General features: G+C 42.2%; 1 protein-coding gene across 1 annotated transcript in view; it reads left to right on the plus strand.

Annotated features, from left to right (window-relative positions):
* The window catches only part of DGKD (diacylglycerol kinase delta), an 80,078-nt gene that overhangs the window by 25,615 nt on the left and 31,756 nt on the right, over window positions 1-22,707 (plus strand). Inside the window, exons 2-4 of the mRNA XM_056849996.1 lie at window positions 230-340; window positions 2,478-2,558; window positions 21,961-22,065. Coding sequence (XP_056705974.1) covers window positions 248-340; window positions 2,478-2,558; window positions 21,961-22,065 — 279 coding nt within the window. The 5' untranslated portion in view covers window positions 230-247. The remainder of the gene's footprint in view (window positions 1-229; window positions 341-2,477; window positions 2,559-21,960; window positions 22,066-22,707) is intronic.

Raw genomic sequence — 22,707 nt, forward strand, 5'->3', positions numbered from 1 at the left:
TCCCTGGAGGTAGAAATCAGGCTGACCTTTCTGTCTTCAGATGGGAGAGAGTGCCCACCATCCTCAGTTTTCCTTCCTGCCTCCTATGTGAGAGCGCACAAGGAAGTGAACCTTAGTTCTCAGACTGAGTCCAGAATGCCATTCCCCATTAGAAACCTTTGGTGTTTGGGAGGAGAGTGAGTCAGTGGGCTTTACAAAAATAATTAAGCTGTTTCTTCTTGACATCTAGACGGTCATAAAAGAGGGCATGCTTATGAAACAGACCAGCTCATTCCAGCGCTGGAAGAGACGATACTTCAAGTTGCGAGGACGAACTCTGTACTACGCAAAAACAGCCAAGGTATGTTGCTGACCCCGGAGCCTGTGAATTTGGGGGGAGAAACTGCAGAATATGTGTCAGGTGATTTATATGACTGAAATTCAGTGGGCTGGTAGCTTACTTGAAAGGCTCAGTCTCTCAATTCAGGATGGGAGCTCATAATTGCTATTTTACTTCATTAATGCCATAATCATAATCTTGTATCTAATACTGAAGTGTGGGCCCATGTACGGATACTTAAATCAATGGATTAGACCCATTTACACAGAAGGAAGATTTTTCTACGAACTTAGGAGATCTCCCAGGTTTGCTGAAAAATCTGAAAACCAAGGGGGGAAATGGAGGGTCAGGGAGTAAACCCCCCAAAACAAAGGAGTGTTGTCTGCACATGTACAGACAATGATTTTCTGTTGGAGCCACAGTTGGGGCCATGAGGGTTGGTGGGGAGCTGCTCCCACTGACGTTGAGACGGCAAGGCTGGGGTTGGGCCGGATGGGGGGAAGCTACTGTGGCAAAGGTGGGGTCTGGTGAGTTGGAGGGAATTCCCCCCCCCAACAATTCTTGCAGGCTCCCCTAATTCTTAACATGGCTGTTAATCTGCATACTTAAATTTAGAGATTGGGGCCTCAGACAGACAAGACGGATTTCTACAAATCTGCAAAGAGCCACATGTTTTCAGAAAAAATCTGAAATCTAAAAACAGTATATATTGGGGGGGTTTAAATCCACAAAATGATAAAACAAGTGCCTTTAGCTTTGAGAAATGAATGCCTTCGTGGCAGTTTCTGGCAACCACAACAGTATTTCTAGCATTTGATCTTGGTTTCTGTAAGGGTATGGGGAGGGAAAAGGGCCCTTTTCAGGGTTGATTTGGCCTTTGAGGGAGGATTCATTGGGGCCAGGCCCTCCAGCAACCACCAGGTTTCTTGCTACCACACAACTTGCATAACTCACCCAGGCCCGGCTGCTTGCTACTGTTCAACAGCAGCCACCCAAAGAAAACTAGTATGGTGTAGTGGTTAGAGTTTCAAACTAGGATCTGGGAGACCTGTGTTCAAATCCCCCCTCTGCCATGGAAGCTCACAGGATGACTTTGGACCAGTTAAACATACTCAGCTTAACTTACCTCACAGGATTGTTAAGAGGATAAAATGGAGAAGAAGAGAAGCTGCTTTGGGTCCCCACTGTGGAGAAAGACAGAGTATAAATGAAGTAATTAGTATAGTTGAAGATGGGGATCAGATGAAAAAGGTTGGTGGAAAGGAGAGAATAAAACAGGAAAAGATAAGGATATGGGGTTTGCCAAGAGGAGGGAAAGAAGAAACAATGTGGGGAAGGAGATAAGGGGGTGGGGGAAAGTCCTTGCAGGTTCCTCACCATGTAACTTCTCCCAGCCTACTGGCCAGCACAACACAGCTGAACCATAGTTTTCTCTGGTAGACAGTGCCAAGGGGAGGGGAGGAGGGAAAGCTGAAGACAGGCAAGGTAGATAAAGGTAGGTTTGTCTGGTGTGTGAGAAGGAAGCAGGAAAAGGGGAGAGGCTATGGGGGCTTACAGGAAAGGGAAAGAGGAAATGGGGGAGGAGACAATGAGATGCCTCCTACAAGTCCTTGTGGGTCTTCTGGTTGTTATATCTAATTCTGAACTGGGCTCACGGAGCGTGGATGAAAAAACCCACTCGCTGATAATAGATACTGGTGTGGGTATACAACTTTGGCAAAGCTCCCAGGTTTGCATAAAAATCCAAAAATAAAAATAAAGTTGACAGGAGTTTTTTAAGACTTTAAAAGGGTAACTTACAGAAGGGAAAAAGAGATCTCACAGTGCTATGCTGTAAGATCTCAGCTGTCATTTTGAGGGTTGGTTAGTAACCCCATACACAATCAAAGCCAGTAGGAGTGGCGGGAAGGTGCAGCTGCTGGGTGCATCAGGAGGAGGAGCCACCGTGAAAGGAAATGGGAGAGGTGGCAGGAAGGGTGACAGAGGCACTGCTGGGTAAGTGAGATGCCAAGACTCCTTAATATGGTATATCTGTCTCCTACCATTAGCCTTAGTACTAGTCAGCACAAATAACTAGTGATAGTATTTTTTAATCCCAAATCTTATAGACACGGTCTGTTGTTGTTTTTAATTGAAATTTTTGTTTTTTTCCTCCCAGTCAATCATTTTTGATGAAGTGGATCTGACAGATGCCAGCGTGGCAGAATCCAGCACTAAAAATGTCAACAACAGCTTCACGGTAAGATTTCTCATACCACATTCCCAATATGTTTGTATGTCTCATCCAGTCTTCCCTTATAATTGTGGTGTGGAGTGAAAAGTCCATTCTTAGTTTCATTGATGAAATTGTAGTCGTGAATTTCAGGCACTTTAAATAAGATCTGAAACTGTTTGCCACCATTGTTCTACATGGGATGGGTTACAGTGGAGAAATGGTGGATGGCTGAGTGGTCCCTTCTTCTGCCCTTTTTTTTCTTCATTGACTAGGAAACAATCTATTGGAGACAGGCTTGGGTGGGGAAGGTGATGATGTAGAGAGTTCCATAATGGGTGGGGAGCAGTTCTCGCAAGTTACTACTATCACCACAAAAATTGCAAAGAAAAAGTGGTAGACAGAGTAGGGTTAAGCACCCCACCACACACACTTTTCTCTTGCAAACCCTATCCCCCGTCTCTGCTTCGAACATAAGTGGGTAACACAGGATTGCAGGTTTGTGAAGTAGTGTCTAGTTTCATTATGTGTTGATTAATGCAGTTATGTTACTGTTGCAACTTAATGGTTGCACAATAAAGGACATACAGGGTTGTATCCAACCAGCTTTTCTGCTGGTGAAAAAGGGAGGAGGGGGGTTCCAGCCAAAAAGGCTATGCTAGGGCTGGAATGAACAAAAGCCATGTGGGGCAGGGGTTTTAATAAAGGGAAATTCCGTGAATTTGGGTGGAAAAGCTGGCTAGATAAAATTTATGGCTATGGCTTCCAAGTAGGTAACTAGTGTTCATGCATTTGTGATGGTGACAAACATGATTATGAAATGTGAAGTTAAAAGGGTAGGCATCAGTTGCTGAAATTGTTCATTTTCATTAATGTAGGGGAACATAATCCGTATTGCTGCAATTACTAGGTGAAATGCTTCGCTGTGTTATGCAAGAGACAAAAGTAAATATAGGCATCTCATTTGGCCTTACTTGGTATCCAACCATAGCGAAATGTAAGCAGCACATACCATTAAAGAGAAGGAACATTAACACAACAGGCCATGTAAATATGGTAATACTAAGTTCCTGTTTAGTTGGCTAGTTTAATTCTGTGGGTTTTAAAAGCTGATTCTGTTCTTGTATTCTTTACTTAAATTTTCCATCTGTGATCAAATGTGTTACTTGCTTTAAGCTTTTGGGATATGGTAATGTGTATTTTTAAAAACTTGGCTTGAGGAATAGAACTGGTTTTAGAGTGTAAAGAATTCTGGCAGTTCAGAGATATGATGGAGACATGCCAAAGTATATTGTAATGATGTTTAGAGATTAAATTATTCATGTTTCAGGCCTGATTCTCTATATCTCTGTGATGGAGGATATTATCTTTGAGTCCTTCCTAATGTAGAGCTTACCTCTTTGAATTTCTGCCAGTATTACTAATGGCATGTCTCTATGAATTAGATCAAGGTATAAATTCACCAATTTGGAATCGGCTTTGTTCTGAACTATTTAGACTTGTTTGTAAACTATTTGGACTTGTTGCTGAGTTCACTGTCCCAGTTGGGATTGTAGTCTCTAATAGATGGGGATGTTGCTTGTTTGGATGTAGCTCTAATGATTAAAATAGAAGACTGTGTTCCATTTGGAATTATGTTACAGTTGGAGTCTCTAAAGGGTTGACCAGGTGCGTGAGAACTACGACATATAATTATCTCATGTAATGAGTAGCAACAAGATTTAAGAGCTTGAGAGGATGCTGTTTATTAGGGGAACAAAATGAAAAGCTAGAAGAGGAAATTTTCTTCTTAGCGTGCGCTAAATGATCTGGCCACAGTTGCACATGTCCTGATCACTTCCACACTTTGGACTATTTAGTGTACTATATGTGGGGACGTATTGGAAAGTTTAGTTGTATACAGATCCAGCTGATCTGTTGATGGGGTTGGATCCACTGATCCACCAGGAGGAGATGCATATGGAGTTTCTCTAATATGAACATACCTTAAGTCAACTAGAGGAGTGCTGCTATGTATTCTTCTGTTGTCAGATGTTTGGGTACATGTGGCAAGGCCTTCTCAATGGCGGCACTGAAACTTTGAAATTTTCTCACCCAGGCTGTATTTTTGGTCCCATCCTTTGAAAGTTGCAAGAGGCTTGTAGAAACCATTTAGGTTCAGTTGGTAATAGTGATGTCCCTGTGATATTATTCTGGTTATTATATGCTAGATGTCAGTTGTTGATAAGTGATAGGAGGTAATTTATTGGGTTGCTTAATTTTTATTTTACAGTTCTATTGTATTTTACTCTTGTTGTTTGTTGGCCATAGTTCCAAAAGGCAGTTTGTATAGACCATTGGATTCCTGGATACCATAATGTATCAGATAGGCTGATAAAAGAGCAACTCTCTACAGTGTAAGAGATAAATTGTGCTGAATCTACAGGAGTGTCTTGGACAGTCCTCCCAGATATATCCTGACCTAGTGCACAGAACCTGAATTGTATAAAAAGGAAAGATCACACATAACATGGTAATTTCAGATCTTTCAGGACTTACTAGCTCATGATAGTGAAGAAGACCAAGACCCCTGCACTCAGAGCTCCATCAATATTAGTCTAGTATACTAAGAGCTGGCAACAAGTGAAATTACTTCTACAGGCTCACCCAAATAGGACACCTCATCATATGAAGGGATCAAACATGTCCAGTCTGACAGGACTTTTATTTATTTTATTTATGTAAAATATGACTTCCAAAGCTATAGGCATTGAAGATAAGATATATAGATGCTCTGCCCTCCTCCAATATTCTCTGCCTAAGGTTTTCAGGTTCACTATGACTTGGGAAGTTATATCTTGCCACAGTGGGACTGTTTGATTTCTGAGTGTGATAATGGTGCGCTGTCAGGTTGTTTTGGGGCCTGCAGGGCTATTTGGATAAAGGGACAGGCTTAATAATTTTTGTTGATAGAAGAACTTATACGGTAGTGTAAAGAAGGGATCCTAGGGTTATTGGACTTTATGAAGTTTCCTGACAAATGTAGTACTATAAAAGGAAATATAAAACAGAGTTGATTCTTTCTACTTTTCTTCTGATGTGCATGATACAAAATAAAAAGAAAGGGTATCTGTAGATTATTTTAAATTTTGAAGCAATATGATTAGAACAATTTAAAAAGAAAAGCCAAATTTTAATATTTCCCATATTATTACTGCTACTGTATCATCAGTATGCACTTTACAGAGTTAAAGACACAAACAATAGAACTCTGGCCAATTGAGTTTTTAATCTAAATGAGATAGGGTTGGGGAGGAATGAATAGTAAGTACTAAGGATAATGAAGAATGAATGGGAGTAAATGATCTTAAACATAAATTAAACACTTCAGTTTAGCGTGGTCCCAGCAATTGACCAGAATCAGCTTGCTTCCTTCTGCCCTTCCTGCAAGAAAGAACTAGGCTCTTACCATCTCCTAAGAACTGCACAAACAAGGTGAAGGATAATTGGCCTCTGCCACCAGCCACTGGTCCAGGTCACTGAGTGGTCATGTCCCTTCCCTTCAAGGAAGAGCACCATTGAGGAAAGATCAGTTTGCTCTAATGGGATATTAATGCTGACTTTGCTCTGACACTCTCAGACTGATATTCTACCTCTCCCTTGTACTTTTCCTCCCTTTCTTTAGTGTCTCTTTTTGTTCGTTTGAGTTTGTATATACTTTCTATATGTAGAGGTTGGACCAAATGGGCATTTGCTTATTTTGATCTGATTTAAAAATCCTTTATGTAATTTAATTTCCAGACAGTGCCTCTGGAATATGATTCCTCTTACAAAAATTCCAGCCAAAAAAAATTGTCTGGAATCCAGTTTACTCACCATTTTGAGTGACCTTTTGACGATTTCAACATCAACTCCCCGTTTGCTTTCTCAGACATTAGAGATTGTGTAGGCGAAAGTTACCAGATGTAAACTGAGACAGGCAGTGAGTGGGCAGAACTGCTTACTTGATCCTCTTGCATCGGTGCTACTGGAAAAGCTCTTTGGGGCCAGTATATTAATGGCATGCAGCAGAAGCTGTCAGTAGTTATGCTACTTGTTGCAGAGCCGCTCTCCAAGATTAAACGTGGTGTTTAAAGGGGCAGAGATCAGACTTGGATCCTTTGTATACCCTCTTGAATTGGGAAGTACTTCTTACTTCTACCGCAGACCGGAAACTGCATGTTTTCACAGTCTGTGTCTGTCTCCTGAGTTCGCTGCCGGCAGGAGCAAATCTGTCCCTGCTTCTCCTTAAGCAGACAGCTAATCGGCTTGTGGGGAGTCAAACAGAATTTGTAGAAAACTGGCTGAGTGAAGGACTAATCTTAGTAGTGCTATATCAAACTATCTGAAACTCATTTGCCCTGTAGAAGAGGGGAGACAGAAAGGGCCAGGAGTGTGAACTGGAGGAATACACAACTTGAAGTGCAATATTAAAACAAGAAAAGTGTGCTGAGCGTGCTGCACCAGACGATTCCAAAGACAACATCTGCTGTTTTACTGGAATCTATTAGGAATTCAGATACTTTGGAGTAAGTAGATCTGTTTTTGGTTTTTTTACTTGTTTTCTTGTGGTGAAATTAATAATAGTGAGTTATTTCACTCTTCTGTGCTGATGTGTAAGTACCGGTACATGTTTTGTAGGACTGGAAGTACACAGGAAAGCTCTCTGTTGCCTGAAATAGACATGCTGTCAAATTTTCCAGCACAGGAAGAGATGAAAGGTGGGGAATTGAGGTTTGGGTCTATTGTGTGATCTATTTCTTCCCTTGTACAACTGGGTCCAAGATTATTTTTCTAGTTTCAGAGATGTGAGATAGTATGTATGGGATTGTGGGTGCTCAAGAGTGAAAGAATTTCCTAATCTGTAGAAAAAGAGTAAGTGGAAAGTTCTGATTTTTAAAAATTCATCGGTCTGACTTGTTCATCGTTCTCACTTGAAATACTTCAGAATAACCCTTGCTCTAGATTCACTCATTTATTTTATTCTCGTGGCTTTCACAATACCTTTTAATATAGGAAACAAAATGTCCGCTTCAGTGTTATAATGTTGTTAGAAACTGGTGTACCTCCCTTATGAATAAATACCTGCTTTGTTATCTGATACTGAAGCTGTACTTTGACCAGAAAATATGTTATATGCCCTTCCAACTCCTTTCCCCAAAGAGACTAGTTAGTACGCAATACTTCGGACTGTTCAGACAGTCTTCTGAGAGTATCCTGATTTGATAGCAGTGTTCATAATGTTTTGCTAGTATACAGGAAATCAGGATCAGAGATAGCTTGTTTGGTCTGAAATTTTAAGCCCCATGTGACTTATTCTTAATCAGAAAGAGTGCAAGCATGTTTGTTACAAGATGTTTGCAAGAAGTTAGACTCAGCTTTACAAATGTAATGGCAGGAAGTATAGAGTATGCTGTGTGCTTTGCTTCTCTTGGTGAGATTCCACAAACTGTCACTTCATATATGCTGTCTGATTCATGGGCATCCTGTTCAGGGCATCTAAACTGTTGTTTGGAGAGAAAGTTTCTCAGAAAGCAGATGAAGTTGGCTCATCTTTCTCAAGGCAGGGAGTGACATGGATTTCTACTTCCTTTCCTTAAAAAGCTAGCTTATCTAAAAAACAGCTGGCTGATTTCCATGTTCTGTAGGAGAGGAAAAACCAAAATACCCCTAATCTCTCTTTAAGCTTCCTCCCTCTCTCCCCCTCTACAGAATAATCAAAGTGTCTAGCTTAAAGTTGTGAGCTATGGTAGCATTAGAATTAGAACAATTCTATGCGAACATGCAGGTCCCTGGACAGTAGAGAGGAATTTAAGAGAACCAAGCTTTTGAAAGGGGAGCGGCGGGACTGATCCAAACATTCAGAACTTTCATTGCAATATATGGAGAAGACAAGTTCCTAAAATATGACATGGGAAATAGTAGTATATAAGCAGGAACTCACAAGGACTTGCAAGAGGCATCTCATCTCCTCCGCCACTAATTCCTTTTCCCCTTCCACAACAAGATGAGCATTCAAACCTGGGAGTTCCAGACCCTACTCTGAAGCTCTAACTGCTACACCACACTGGCTTTCAAAAGTGGCTGCTGTTGAACAGTAGCAAACAGCAAGGCCTAGTTGAGTCATGCAAGTCGAGTGGTCTCAGGTTAGCTAGAGGTTGCTGCCAGGCCTAGGCTTGCCAACCTCCAAGTGGGACCTGTAGGTCTCCCAGAATTACAACTGGACTCCCAATGACACGGATTTGTCCCCCTGGAGAAAATGGCTGCCTTGGAGGGTGGACTTTATGGCATTATAGCTGGCTGAGGCCTCTCCCTTTACTAAGCCCTGCTTTCCTCAGATTGCACCACAAAATCTCTAGGAATTTTCCAACCTGAACCTGGCAACCCTAGCCCAGGCCTTGCCCATGAGTCCTCCCTCAAAGGTCAGAATAGGCCTGGAAAGGACCCTGCCCCCCTCCCTCTTGCTTTTACTGACAGAACCAAGCCTGGACTACTGTGGTTGCCTAGCAATGGACACTGAGGGAATCTGTTGCTTAAAGCTACAGGCACTCCTTTGATTATTTTGGGTTTTTTTTTTTAAATAAACCCAATGTTTGTTTGTTTTAGATTTCACATTTTTCTGCAAACCTTGGGCGTTGTTCAGGTTTGTAGAAAGATCTGTCATGCCTGTTCACAACCCTAATCACTGGATTTAAGTATCCAAATATTTGGCTGATTTTGCTATTATAATATAGAATATAAGATGATGATGATATCACTGTACCAGGAATACTGGGATGTAAATACTGTTGGGTTCATTGTTTGTGAAGTGGAATATGATTCTTCATTTGAATTTTGTGTTTCTGTTTATTTAGGCTCAATTTGTTGAGACCTTAACTTAATTTTTTCACTTTTTATTGTTACTAAATATTGGAAATAGTTCCACATGAAGAACTGTAGCAGTCTAATTTGTTGCTTGTTTTTTTCTTCCTCTGAATGAATATTGTATATACTTTGATTCTTGATTCAGTGGTTGGAACCTTTCTTTTTTCACTTCCTATCTAAAATGTACTTAATTCAGATAATGATGAGGCAAGCATGTAGTGCATTAGTACTTGGATTAGATCTTGGTCTTTTAATACTCATTATCAAAGAAACAGAGAGAGCCAGTGTGGTGTAGTGGTTAAGAGTGGTGGACTTGAATCTGGAGAACCAGGTTTGATTCTCCACTCCTCCACATGAGCGGCGGATGCTAATCTGGTGAACTGGGTTGGTTTCCCCACTCCTCCACATGAAGCCTGCAGGGTAACCTTGGGCTAGTCACAGCTCTCTTAGAGCTCTCTTAGCCCCACCTACCTCACAGGGTGTCTGTTGTGGGGAGGGGAAGGGAAGGTGATTGTAAGCTGGTTTGATTCTTCCTTAAGTGGTAGAGAAAGTTGGCATATAAAAAAACCAACTCTTCTTCTTCTTTCCTCTTCCTCCTCTTCCTCTTCCTCCTCCTCCATCATCATCATCATGTTTGGTTTGGTTTTAAGAGCCACCAGAGAGAGGAAATATGAAAGATTTCCCCCCAATCATTCTGTGACAATATAGTAGATCGGGGTGGACATCTTCTGTGTTCTTGGGGTGGGATGCATTCTTTCACAGACAGTTATCTATGGGTCACCGTAATGCAGCTGCCTTCCAGAATGATTGTCTCCATAACTAATTTTATTTATGCCACTCATGTGAACAGATGCAACAGTCATAATCATGTACCAGTCATAATCAGAAAGCAAGGTGTAACATTAAAGTATGGAATATATTTATTACAAATTGAAAAATTATTTAATGTATCTTTAGTCAACTTAGTTCCAGTGGTTACCGGGAGCCCATGTAAACTTTCTTCAGGCTTTGGATTCAGCCCATGAAATTCCAGTTGGGAATGCCTATTACAGATATGCATTACCAACATAAATAGTAAGATCATAACATAATTTTTCCTGTCTTAATAGGATTCTATATACTCTGCTTTAATTTCTATATTAGATCTTATTTTTACACTGCTTTCAGAGCAACTAGTTTCCTAAGTAAATTGATCTGATTTCTTACTATTGTTTTATCATTTGCATTGTAGACCTGATAGACAAGTTTAAGTTCAAACTTAAAGACAGGACTTTAGTAAATAGGTCTTCTGACTTAATGCTTGTCAATGAAATTAGTATAGTGCCATTGGACACACACATTCCACTTACATGAACACACAGTCCACAGACCTTTGGCCTGTGGGGTCCTGTTCTTTAATATCTACATGAAACCACTGGGTGAGATCATCTGGAGATTTGGGCTGGGTGGTCACCAATATGCGAATGACAGTCAGCTTTATCTTTGGCTTCCGCTGATCCCAGAGGGCTGTAGAAACCCTGAACTGGTGCCTGGAGGCAGTTGTGGGGTGAATGCAGGCTAATGAACTGAACATTCTGACAATTCAATTTCAATTTATTACGGTCATTGACCAGCAAATGGAAGTGCTACTGACAAGACAAGTGCTACCAGACAAAATGGAAGTGCTACTGGTGAGTGAAAGTTTTGATCCAGGATTTAAGATGTCACCCATTCTGGATAGGGTTGCACTCCCCTTGAAGGAAGAGGCCCATAGTCTGGGAGTTCTCTTGGACCCAGTCCTACTGCTGGATAAGCAGGTGGTATCTGTGGCCAGAAGTGCCTTTTACCAGCTTCAACTGATTAGCCAGCTGCAGCCTTTCCTTGGCAGAGAAGATCTGGCCACAGTGATTCATGCCCTGGTTACATCTAGATTAGGTTACAACAATGTGCTGTATGTAGGGCTGTCCTTGAGAAGTGTTCAGAAATCTCATCTAGTGCATAATTCTATCACCAGCAGTGACTGGAGTGGGTCATAGGGACCATATTACTCAGGTCTTGGCCCATCATTTATTTCTGGGCACAGTTCAGGGTACTGGTCTTGACCTTCAAAGCTCTGTATCATTTGGGATCACACCCTGAGAGTGTGTGACTGGCCCAAGGTCACCCAGCAAGCTTCCATGGCGCGGGTGGGGATTTGAACTTGGGGTTCCCAGGTCCTAGTCTGACACCTTAACCATGCTACAATCTACTCTGAATCCCCAGCTTTCATTTTAAAAAATAAGCCTTGGCCCTTTTTCTGTGGAGATATAAGGGGAAACATGCACCTCATGTATCTCTGAAACAAAAAGGGCTAGAGACTTGGGTTTAACTGCAAATTTAAATGAACTAGTAGACCATGGCAATAGGTCATTATAATGTTACGTTATAATAGCAATCTAGGAAGTGCCATTTTTAAAAAAAGGATAGAAATGGCAGCATGGGCCGAGACAAGTAAAATAGCAGCAATGTGGGCATGACATTCAGAAATGTGCACCTTCCTTATCCACATGATATGCAGAGTTGCTTGGACTGTTCTATCCAAAAAGGGCATATCAAACCAGGTTTGGGAAAGATCTCAGGAAAGGAGAGGAAAACATGGAAATTTGATTAGTTGTGGAGGTTTTTTTAAAAAAAACACTACTTCAGTTCTGATGCCAACCCTAGACACATTTTAGATGCAGTCAAGCTGAGAAAGAAGAGAAAGAGGGTGGGGCAGTGGAAACCAGGAAGTGTTTGATAATTATTTCTAAAGGAATGTTATTCCCCCAATGAGGAAAGTTTCTTTACTGGAAGGAAATTCAGCACCTAATTTTGTCTTTGCCTTGGTTGTGTTGGTAACATATGTTCAATAAACTCTGTTTTAATCTAGTTCAGATTTGCAAAATAGGTTGTCTCAGTTTCTTGGTTTACAGCAGGGTAAACCAAGAAACATCCAAATGGCCCTTGGTGGAAAAAAAGTTCCCCACCACTGGTTTACAGGGACAGATGAGGTTGAGGGGAAATTGGAGTGATTTCACAAGCCATCAAATAAAATTTTGAAATCAAGCTGCTGCAAGGCAGGATCATGAGAACTGACTTCTCTTTTATTGTTGAAATTGGTATGAGTACGTTAAAATTTCATGAAAGGAGGTAAATACCTTTTTATTTATTAAAAAACACAATTATTTACATGTATTCTTTTTTTTAAATAAGATCTTCACAAAAAGGGACTATATTGTTCATTTTTAACTTCTGAAGACAGTGTACAGCAATGAGAAAAACCTCAATAGCCAATATAATAACAAATGATAGAAGCAATATAATAGTACTCACTTTTACCAAAGAAAATTTGATTATATACTGTATAAGCATCCCCAGTGTAATTCTCTGGTGCTTTAATGTTTGATTTGTCAGCCATGCATTTTACTGTATTAACATTAAACATTTTTTGCATTCTAACCTGTTGACTTGGTATGCCCTCCATATTACTTCACCCATGTGTGTATGTTCTTTTCAATATCTATAGATACCTCTTTTTAAATGATTCATTTTTAAGGTATTTATAGCCTGCCTTTCCCCTTTAAAAAACATCCTCAAGGCAGTGTACCATAACATTCCAATAAAATGTCACTGTGATTTAAAAAAAAAAATCAAACATCATTAAAGCAGAAGATGAATCCAATTCCAACAGTAATAATCAAAGTAATTTTAGGGTAAAAGCTTCAGTAAGAAGTATAGTGTAATTAGGGCGGGGGGGAGGCTGCGCTGTGGCTGGGAACAGTGCAGAAACAGCACATCTGAGCCGCCTCCTAAGCAGTTTGCTGCACTGTGACTAGCTCCGGGACGGCAGAGCAAAAAGCCAGTCCGTGGACTTAGAACAGTGGCACAGCAGCACCGGCGTGGAAGGGGCAGGGCAGGGGCCCTGACTGACAGGTTGGCCGCCATCCATCAGGGGGCAGAGGAACGGGGGAGGAGAGAGCCAGTGAAGCCAGCCCAGGGGCAGGAGTAGGCAGATGAGCTCCCAGCCACCGTTCCCCCCCCCCCGTTCCCTGAAAGAGATTATGAGAAGGCTGGGGACAGCCCAAGACCCAAGAGGGGGCGAAATGAGAACCCAGAGGCGCCCAGACCACTATGACAGTTAACCCCCCCCCCCAGGAGGGACCTGTTTGATCCCACTGCGATCAGTGAGCCCAGAAAGGAGCTGCAGTGACACAGGGATTGCACCCCCAGGGAAAGGGTCTGCCAAGCACTCATAGACAGACCCCCCTCCCCACCTGCACTGCTGACAGTCCCCCTCCCCCAGATGGTGTGGGTGCACCCATGCCAGGGTACTGCAGAAGGTTCTACTATTCACATGTGAAGGGGTTGCCCAACGAGGGGAAGGGACAGCAACGCTTTCTGAATTTGGAACTCCTGTCCCTGCGAGAGTATCCCAGGTCATCATTGTAGCTGGAAAGGTTGCTGGGTGCCAGTCTGACACACCAGTCTCAAACATTGCAAAGAAACCAGCCACCTGGGAGGGTACCAAGAACTGCATATCTGATCAAATGGTGATTCTCTTGACCGCGCAGATCCTGGGCCCCATCTCCTGGGAGTTTGTCCTCCAAGCTCAGATGACACAGAGCCCCAACACAGGCATGGGCGTCCCAAGCATGCCCTGAGCCCCCGGCCCAGTGCCCTTCCCATACAGGCTGGCTGAACCAATTTCCTGGGCACCTCCTCCAGGCAGAGTGGTTGGATGGCCATGGACATTAGCATGGGCCATCACATGTCTCCACAACAGTAGTAGCCATCTCAGCCCATCCTGGGCAGTCCATCAGCCCTTTCCCACCTTTGCATCTTGTTCAGCTGCCCAGGGGTTGGGGCAGCCATCTCGTTCACCCTGCCAGCAGCCTGGTGAGGGGTGCAGTCTCACCATGACCCCCTGCCAGCAGGAGGGTGCTCTGGTACTCTCTGCCTCCCTCCTGCCTGGTTGCCACCTCCCTACCCCCATGGATGGGCCAGGGCCCTTGAAACCTGACTGCAGATCCCCACTCTTATCAGAAAGGGACCTCCGAGTGCTTGCCCCACCACCAAGGGTGCCCTGTGTTCATGCTAAGTCCACATGTTTGGTAGCTGTCGGACAGCATCCTAGGCCGCATGTCTTACCTGCCGGGAGGTATGTGTATCGGAAAGGTGTTTATGAAGGGGGAGGGCCCCCGCTATTGGCCACTGCTCGGGGCTGGGCTCGCATCCACCACTGCCCCATTGGCCAGTTGCTTGGCCAGAGCTGACTGTGGCCATGGAGGTGGGGCTGTACCAATGGGGGGGGGTTGCAGTCCCATAATGCAACTCTATGGGCTGCACCACAGTTTTTGGCATCGTAACTGCACCAGAAAAAGTGGGTGTTCCCAGACCAAATGGGCCAGGGAGTCGACTAATGATGATGGCTCTGCCCTCCAGGAACGCCGCTTTTGTGCCAGCACGAGTCCCTGCTCCATGAGTGCCACGAGTGCTGCCACCATGGCTGCGCTGGCACCCATGCATCGTGCTGCTGTGGCACTCCCCAGTGTCGGCATAAGTGCCTCGGCGCCACTGTAAATACCCCTCATGCCAGCGCAGGTGGCATTTACGCCAGCGCCAGGGTCACGCCGCCTCTTGAGCGCTTTTGCCGCCCCCCCCCCCCTTGTAGATTATGCTGTTAGCCTGGCAACTAAATGATAAAAGTCCTAGACAGATTTTCCAGGGGAGAGATTTCTGGAGCTGAAGTACCACCATTGAGAAAGCCCTCTCACCAGTAGCCACCTGTCATACTTCAGTACCTCGTTGCATTTCTTTCATAGGGAACTTCACTCCAGACGTAGTCGCGAGTTTAAACGTTTTATTAAGAAAGCCAGCGAGTTCAGTAGGTTCATAGAAACATAAGGCTAGAATACAGACGTGGGGAAACACCGGTACATTTATAGGGTACATACAATGGGATTAATTATGTTCAGGGCATAACACAAAAGGACGAGGTGCGGCAGAGCTGCCTTGATAGTTCAGCTACAAGGAAACAATACGGAAGGTAACTGCCGGTAATTACTCATTGAAAACGCATACAAAAAATTAACGCGTGAAATAACTAGGCGATCTCCAGGGCTCCCAGCCACTGTTCTGCGGGACCTGGTATTATACTAGCGATTGTCTGGCCGGGTCTCCATTGAGGTGCAGATGCCGGGGGGGGGGTGCGGGGACAGAAAGCCCTAGCTGACACCACCCAACTAACCTCAGAAGGTGGGGACACCTGAAAAAGGGCTTTCAATCTCAGTTACTAGGAAAGTTTGTATGGGAGAAGGTTGCAGATACCCTGGTCCCAAACTATTAGGGCTTTATAAGTCAAAAACATCACCTTGGATTATAATTAGAACACCTGGTTACCAGTGAAACTATCTCTATTGGTGCAGTATGCTCTCTGTGGCATTCCCTAGAGAAAAACAACCTGGCTCTAGGACCCCTGTTGAAAGTTCTGAACGCCTTCAAGAGCAGCCTCAAATATTAATTGCAGTAGTCAAGCTTGGATGTGGCAAAAAAAAGGATGAGTAAAATGAGTCCTTTTCAGTGAATAGCTGAGTTACAAAATCACTTTTTCAGTTCGTAAACCTTTCTGATCTCAGCCAACCTTTCAGTTGTAGTAGTGAAAATATTTGGGCATAGGCTGTCTGTGATGGTAGCAAACCTGTTTTCAAGAGCCCTTTAATAACTAGTACGCTTTTATAAAGTAGCTGGCACTAAGTTATTTGGGACCGTGCATGACTCACAATAGCAAGTGGCCTTGGCATGTGTATTTTATATCACTTAAGGCAATGATTCCCAACTGGTAAGTCACAGCTTCCTTGCAGGTGGAGTCCTGTACTGTTATGTTGGCAGTGATGTCAGAAGGATGCAAAGCAAGGAGGTACTTCAGGGTCATGGGATGAGGCTGAGAGAGTACAGAAAATAAAGTGGATTAAATGTATGTTACAAACACTGTGTGATCCTTCTTCAGTCTCCGTGAGAAAGGCAGATTATAAATAATGTAATTTAAAAAACTGAATCCAAATTGATACTATTGCAGTTTTTAGTCATAAAATATAAAACATGGTTTAGTATCTTAAAGATCAATTTCTCCAGGGATTATATAACCCCTCCCACACACACACACACTTTTGCTTTACAAATTACTTAATTTTCCTTACAGTTTTATAAATATGAATCTGTTGTTATATTTGTAACAGTTTGAGCTTGTTAAAAAATGAAAGTCCAGATACATAAAAGAATTTGATCCTGGGCTGGGAGATTATCCCCCTCCCCCTGAGAAAGCAGTATCATGTCATCTTTTCCACTGCCGCCTCAGAAAAGATTACAGACAGACTGAATATACGGTAAACTTTATCAGTGGATGTTGCTGATTTATAAATATTAACAAGAGAATCAGCCAGAAAGCTATTTTGCGTGCTCCTAAGAAATCTGGCTTTGTTGATTATAGATATGCAAGGTTTTTCCTTCGTTTCCTCTGGCTGCTTCCACATGGGATTTCCCCCCAGGGAACACAGCATGGCCCCACTTGTTCAGGGAATTTGTGCATCATGTTGTGCTCTTTCTGAGCATGGTATATGAAGCTCCATGACTTTCCCTTTTAAGATGAAACAAAAGGAAAACCCCGTTTTCTCTGACTTAACGGGGAAACAGCAGGGTGACTGTGAGTAGACTCTCTATATGGAAGTTCTGCTCTCAGCTAGTTCAGGGAGGGGTAGAGCTAGCTTTACCTTTAAAATGGCAGAGCTAAACTCTGCTTTTCTACCCTCACCGTTTATCCCTTGGACAGGCTTATTTTTTGGTTTGTAGCAGAGCTGTGGCTCAGCTGTGAAGTGGAAGAGGGGTTTACCAGTCACGGGGTGGTGGCAGCAAGATTCTTAGCACTTGAACTCCAGTGCAACAGAGGGGCAAGCTCCATTAAGATTAGTGGGGTTTATGTGCAGGACTTTGTTTTTTTAATAAAATAAATAGCTTCCCTACATTTGTGACTGTTTTTAAACATTTGACAGTCTCTAGGGGACCTCAAGGTTGACAAATTGTACATATGGCTGTATTCAGGCAGGATGTGAGTAAAAAGGAAACAGCTATAGTTATCAGATAGTTATTTCCCTACCACGCTTCTTTCAGAAGTATGCTGGCTCAGAATAGCTATATTTAGCAGATACATCTAGACCACCTCTATTTCTTGATATGTGTTTTTTTTAATTTTAAGATAATCTAAACCCCTGTGTATATTTAAGTTAGTTTCCTGTCTCTCATGGTCACTGCAACATCCACTCTGACAAAGGATATTTCACTTTGCGTTTGGCCAAAACCACTGCTTCGTTTCTGAGAGTTCTCAGGGAGGCTGGGGAAGACTTGGAGATAGCCGTGGGTAAGAATACCTTATGGCACTAAGAAGGTGTGGAGATAAACATTAACTTTCTGTCTTGCAGAGGGAATTCAATGTAAGAAATTGGTTCAAAATACAAAGACTTGAAAGAAAGGGCTGCACTTAACGTTTTGAACTAAAGAAATCTGTTTTTAACGTTGCCATTCTAGTATGTGTTATCTAGTATGCCTACAGCTATTCACTGAAGCAGGCTATCTATTCTGAGGTAAAATTAGCTATCTTAAATGTTTTCAAGCTAACCTGACTAAAACATTTATGTTAATACAAGGATAGTTCAGTCAAGAAGTGTGAACAATCCTTCAGTGTTAGGAGAGAACAGACAACCAACAGAGTCTGTCTCCTCCTTTTCTCTCATGCCCTGCATGGCTGTCACATGTTTGTATGTGTGTAACTGAGACTGTAAGTTTGTCTTTCTTTAGTTTTCTTCTGTCATGTTGGGTGTATGTGCACATGTGAGTTAGAAAAGGTTTCTTCAGTGGCTGGTTTTGGGTCCACATATCTCAGCAACAGCTGCAGTGCTGCTAACTGTAAAATGGTAGTAGTTAATGTAGGAAATAGGACTACTGGCTGTTTCTTTTATTCTCTGCCCTACAAGAGTCTCTACAGTCTATAGAATCAACAGCAGAATTGCTGTGAATAGAAACTTGCCAAGGGACATTTTAGTCAAATTTAATGAGGTTCACCATCGGGATGAAATTATGAGTTTTCAGAGATAATCTTGCTCTTAAAATAGATGGAGTGTCTATTGAGGTCTTTCAGGATATCTTGCCCAAAACTTTGAAAAAAAGGAAAAGACTACAATTTTTGACAAAACATCTAGTTAGGGACAGAATCCCTTATAAATTGATTTTCCCATTTGGTTTACAGATTAGGAATGGTAAAAAGACATTCACTATACATTCTGTTGAGGTGCAAAAGATTTTTCTCCGTTTCTTGAGAAGGAAGATGGTGAGGCCAGAACTGAGACTGAATGACAAAGAGAATCTGTTTCATGTACTTACAGTCTATCTGAGAATACTTTGAGGATAAGGGAAGCCCCTGTTTCAGAACAAAGCGGCTTAAAGGGGCCACAAAGTAAAGAAGTTTAAGATCAAGGTCTCCCTCTTTAGGACCAGGTTTCTTTTGCTCTTCTGTTCTTTGCTTTTTTTGGTTGATTTGGGATAATAAATATGTATAATATCACTTTACTATTGGTTAATGTTAATGGTCTTAATGATAAGATTAAGTGGAGAAGAATTTTTAGGTTATTACAAAAAGAAAAAGCAGATATAGTCTGTCTCCAAGAGACCCATATAAAGGAAGAGCAGGAACATTACTTTAGGAAAGTATATAGAGGTTTAATTTTTCATGCTTCTGCCAAAAATAAATCTAAGGGTGTTCTGATAGCCATTAATACGAACTTGCCATTAACTTTGATAGAAGTCAAAAAAGATCCAGAGGGGAGATATATTTTTTGAAGGTTCACATTGGGTTGTATAAATGCACCAAATGATAAACAGAATGTGTTTTACTAGCAGATGCTAGAGGAGATAGAAGGTCAGATTATGGGTGGTTCATAAGATGATCCCTGAGGCACTCCACTTGTCACTCCTCTCCAAGAGGATGAGGAACCATGAACAAGCACTCTTTGGGTGCGATCTGTCAACCAGTTACAGATCCACTTACCGGTAACAGTAATAGGATCTAAACCACATTTTACCAACTTGTCTACATGAATATTATGTGGAACCTTATCAAAAGCCTTACTGAAATCAAGATATTAAAGCAGAAGTCTCAAGCTGATAATGCCCAAGGCTGCACTGATTCCTTGGGCTTGGTATTGTTCCAATATTTTAAAAATAGGAGCCATCCTTTGTGTGAATAGTTTCTGTGTGGATAATCACTTCTCAGGATCTCCTGAGCCAAGACTTTACAGAAGGGCTAGTCTTTTGATTGCAGTGCTTTGGCCACCAACATCCTTGCTGCTGATATCAAATTCCTTTCAAAGTACCCATGTTTTTTCTCCAGCTACAGGTCCATCTGACAAAAGTAGCATTGGAGTACATTCCGCTTCCTCTCCTATTAGCCACTCAAAATCCTACAAATCGTTTGCCAAAAACTAGAAAATGCCAGGCAGCTCCAACATAAACGGATGAGGCATCCTTTGTCCGTGGTGCATCCCCAGCATTGATCTGTTGTATTATTGACCATCTTGTTTATTCTAACAGGGGTATAGTACCATCTTAACATAAGTTTCAACCTGTTTTCTCTAATATTGATGTTTATCGAGGTATGAAAAATATCCTTATAATTTTTTTCCCATTTTTCAACTGGTACGTCCTGCTTCAAACCTGCTTCCCATTTGGATCTATAAACTTGATTCTATTCAACTAGAATATTACACAACCTTGCTAATTCTTAACTGAGCCATACTTCATTAGGCCATATTGGGCAGCTTGTTTCCACAAAACAGTAGTGACTGTATAGGCAGTGTTCTAATCCAGGGGTGGGGAACGTCAGGCCTGGGGGCCGTTTAAGGCCCTCAAAGTCATTTGGTCTGGCCCTTCATGGGTCCTGGCAGATCTCTAGCTCAGAAGGATCTAAGACTGGTGATCCGCCCCCTCCCACGGACAGGTATAGCCTCTATTCAAGGCAGATGTGAGTTTATTTTGCCGAGAAAAGGAACCTTTTTTCCCCTTGCAGAAGAGTGGTTAGCTATGGAGCTGCTAGGACCGCCCAAGAAACTGTGTTAACCCTTTCCCACCCAGGCCATGGAGAAACGTATTCCCTCTGTACTACAAGAGGGCTGGGGGCGGAAGTGGCGACAATGGAGGGGTTAAAGGAGGCAAGGCAGAATGCGCAGGGAGGGGGGGAGTTCTTAGACAGTGTGTCCTCATTTCATCCCTGTAACAGACCATCCTGTGCCACCAGGTGGGCGAGTATGCCACTGGTTGGATGCCTGCCTACTTGCCTGTGTGCTGGGGCAGCTGCCTGCTTGGGGCTCGGTCGGCTAATTTTTAAGTTGATAATTTTGTATGGCCTGCGAACGATGTTATCCAAATGGCCCTTGGCGGAAAAAAGGTTCCTCACCCCTGTTCTAAACTAACCTAAGCGTAGAGCTATATATCAAGACTTTAAAGTTTCCAGCATAGCAATCATATCTGAGATGCAAAATCTAAAAGGCTTCTGCAAATAATAGCTAAACCTTCTGTTTAGCATTTGACTTTCTCCTATTATGAAGAAAAAAGCCATTTTAAAAAAAAATATGTTGAAATAAATCTGAGCAAGGTAGGAGTTCTGCCAACTCCAAACCCTGGAGAAAGTACACAAGGTTTATTTAATGGGTTTATTGGGGTATTGTGACATTTTGTTTGGCTAATAAGATACTTTGGCATTTATCTAATCAGACCCTTGTTTTTAATCCTGGCTCATTATGGGAGAACAAAAGGTCATTTGGTGGCATTACTGATGGGTAAATTTAGATCAAATAAAAAGTTCACTGAGAGCTGGATAAGCTTTGCAATGGATGTGAAGATGTGTGATGGTGTCCACGTCAGCTGTGGAAACATGTGTCCTTTGCTACAGAGAAGCAATTACACATTACATCTAATATAAAAATATAATTGAATATTGGAGCTTCTAATATTCAAGTCATTTACAGTGCAATCCTAAGGAAGCAGAAAAAATATCAATTTCTGCAAGGTAACCTATAGGTGGAGTGAGGGGGATGTCATATCTCTGGTGGTGGATTTGGGTTAGTGCTTCTGAAGTGCTAAGAGAAAATATCTATTGTTCCCCTGGAAACACTCTTAGTTTTCTTAACTTTCATGTGATAAGTACCATTGCTCAAAGCAGACTTTGGTTCTTCTATTTCTGCTGAAGTGGTCATGTTTACACAGGGTTAAGTCACAATAAGACAGTGGCTGTAAAATGATGAAACCTGTTTTGGGTTGGATTCTATGCACTGCAGCAAACCATAGTAGCACTTGGAGAATTAAACTTTTCCACCTTTGTCTCAGGGGAGAGTTGGTAGATCAGCAGAAATTGTTCACCTGAGTGCAAATGTATGAGTGGAACAAGTCATAGGATCCCTACCGTAGTCTTTTTTTGTTCATTTATCTCTTGAACTTTCTTACCATACAGGTTATTACTCCATGTCGGAAGCTTATCCTATGTGCTGACAACAGAAAAGAAATGGAAGACTGGATTGCAGCACTGAAGACTGTACAGAATCGGGAACATTTTGAAGTAATCTAAGAGCTTATTTACATATATATATATATGTAAAATATACATATAATAGTCAACATGGCCCTATCGCTGCCGCTGTCCTGATAGAGTCAATGTTGCAGCAGCTGCCGCCGCCACTGCAGTGTGAGCCAGATAGCTGGGCAGGTGGGTAGAGTGGCGGGGGGCAGAAGAAGATGCCCCCTGCAAGTCCTCACAGTCCCCCCCCATGTATGTATACATGTTCATATTTCTTACTTTAAAATACAGCAGCCCTACTTCCCTTCCAAGTGAGTGACTACCAGAAATTCACATGTGCTGCTTGTTTTAGCAAATATGATTCAGTCTTCTGTGAATGTGTGTGTATAAGTTGGTTCTATGTAAAGTGTTCTATAGACCAGAGGCCTTATGACCTTGTTGCCATGAATCTCCAAAGATAGGGAAAGAAAGGTTTACTTTCCCATAATTGAATTACACAAAGTATTTATCCTTGATTTTGCAAGAGTGCAAATATAGGCTGTGATTAGTATAGTTAAGATAAGGTGTTACCATACTAAAGGAACAATTTTTTCCTGTTTTTATTCTCATTAAATTCCATTGCTACATGTTTAATTGTTATAGTATTTTATGCTCTTACTGCTGCTTTTCTACTGTGCTGGTTTT

Source organism: Euleptes europaea, chromosome 5, assembly GCF_029931775.1.
Source record: "Euleptes europaea isolate rEulEur1 chromosome 5, rEulEur1.hap1, whole genome shotgun sequence".
Taxonomy (NCBI): domain Eukaryota; kingdom Metazoa; phylum Chordata; class Lepidosauria; order Squamata; family Sphaerodactylidae; genus Euleptes; species Euleptes europaea.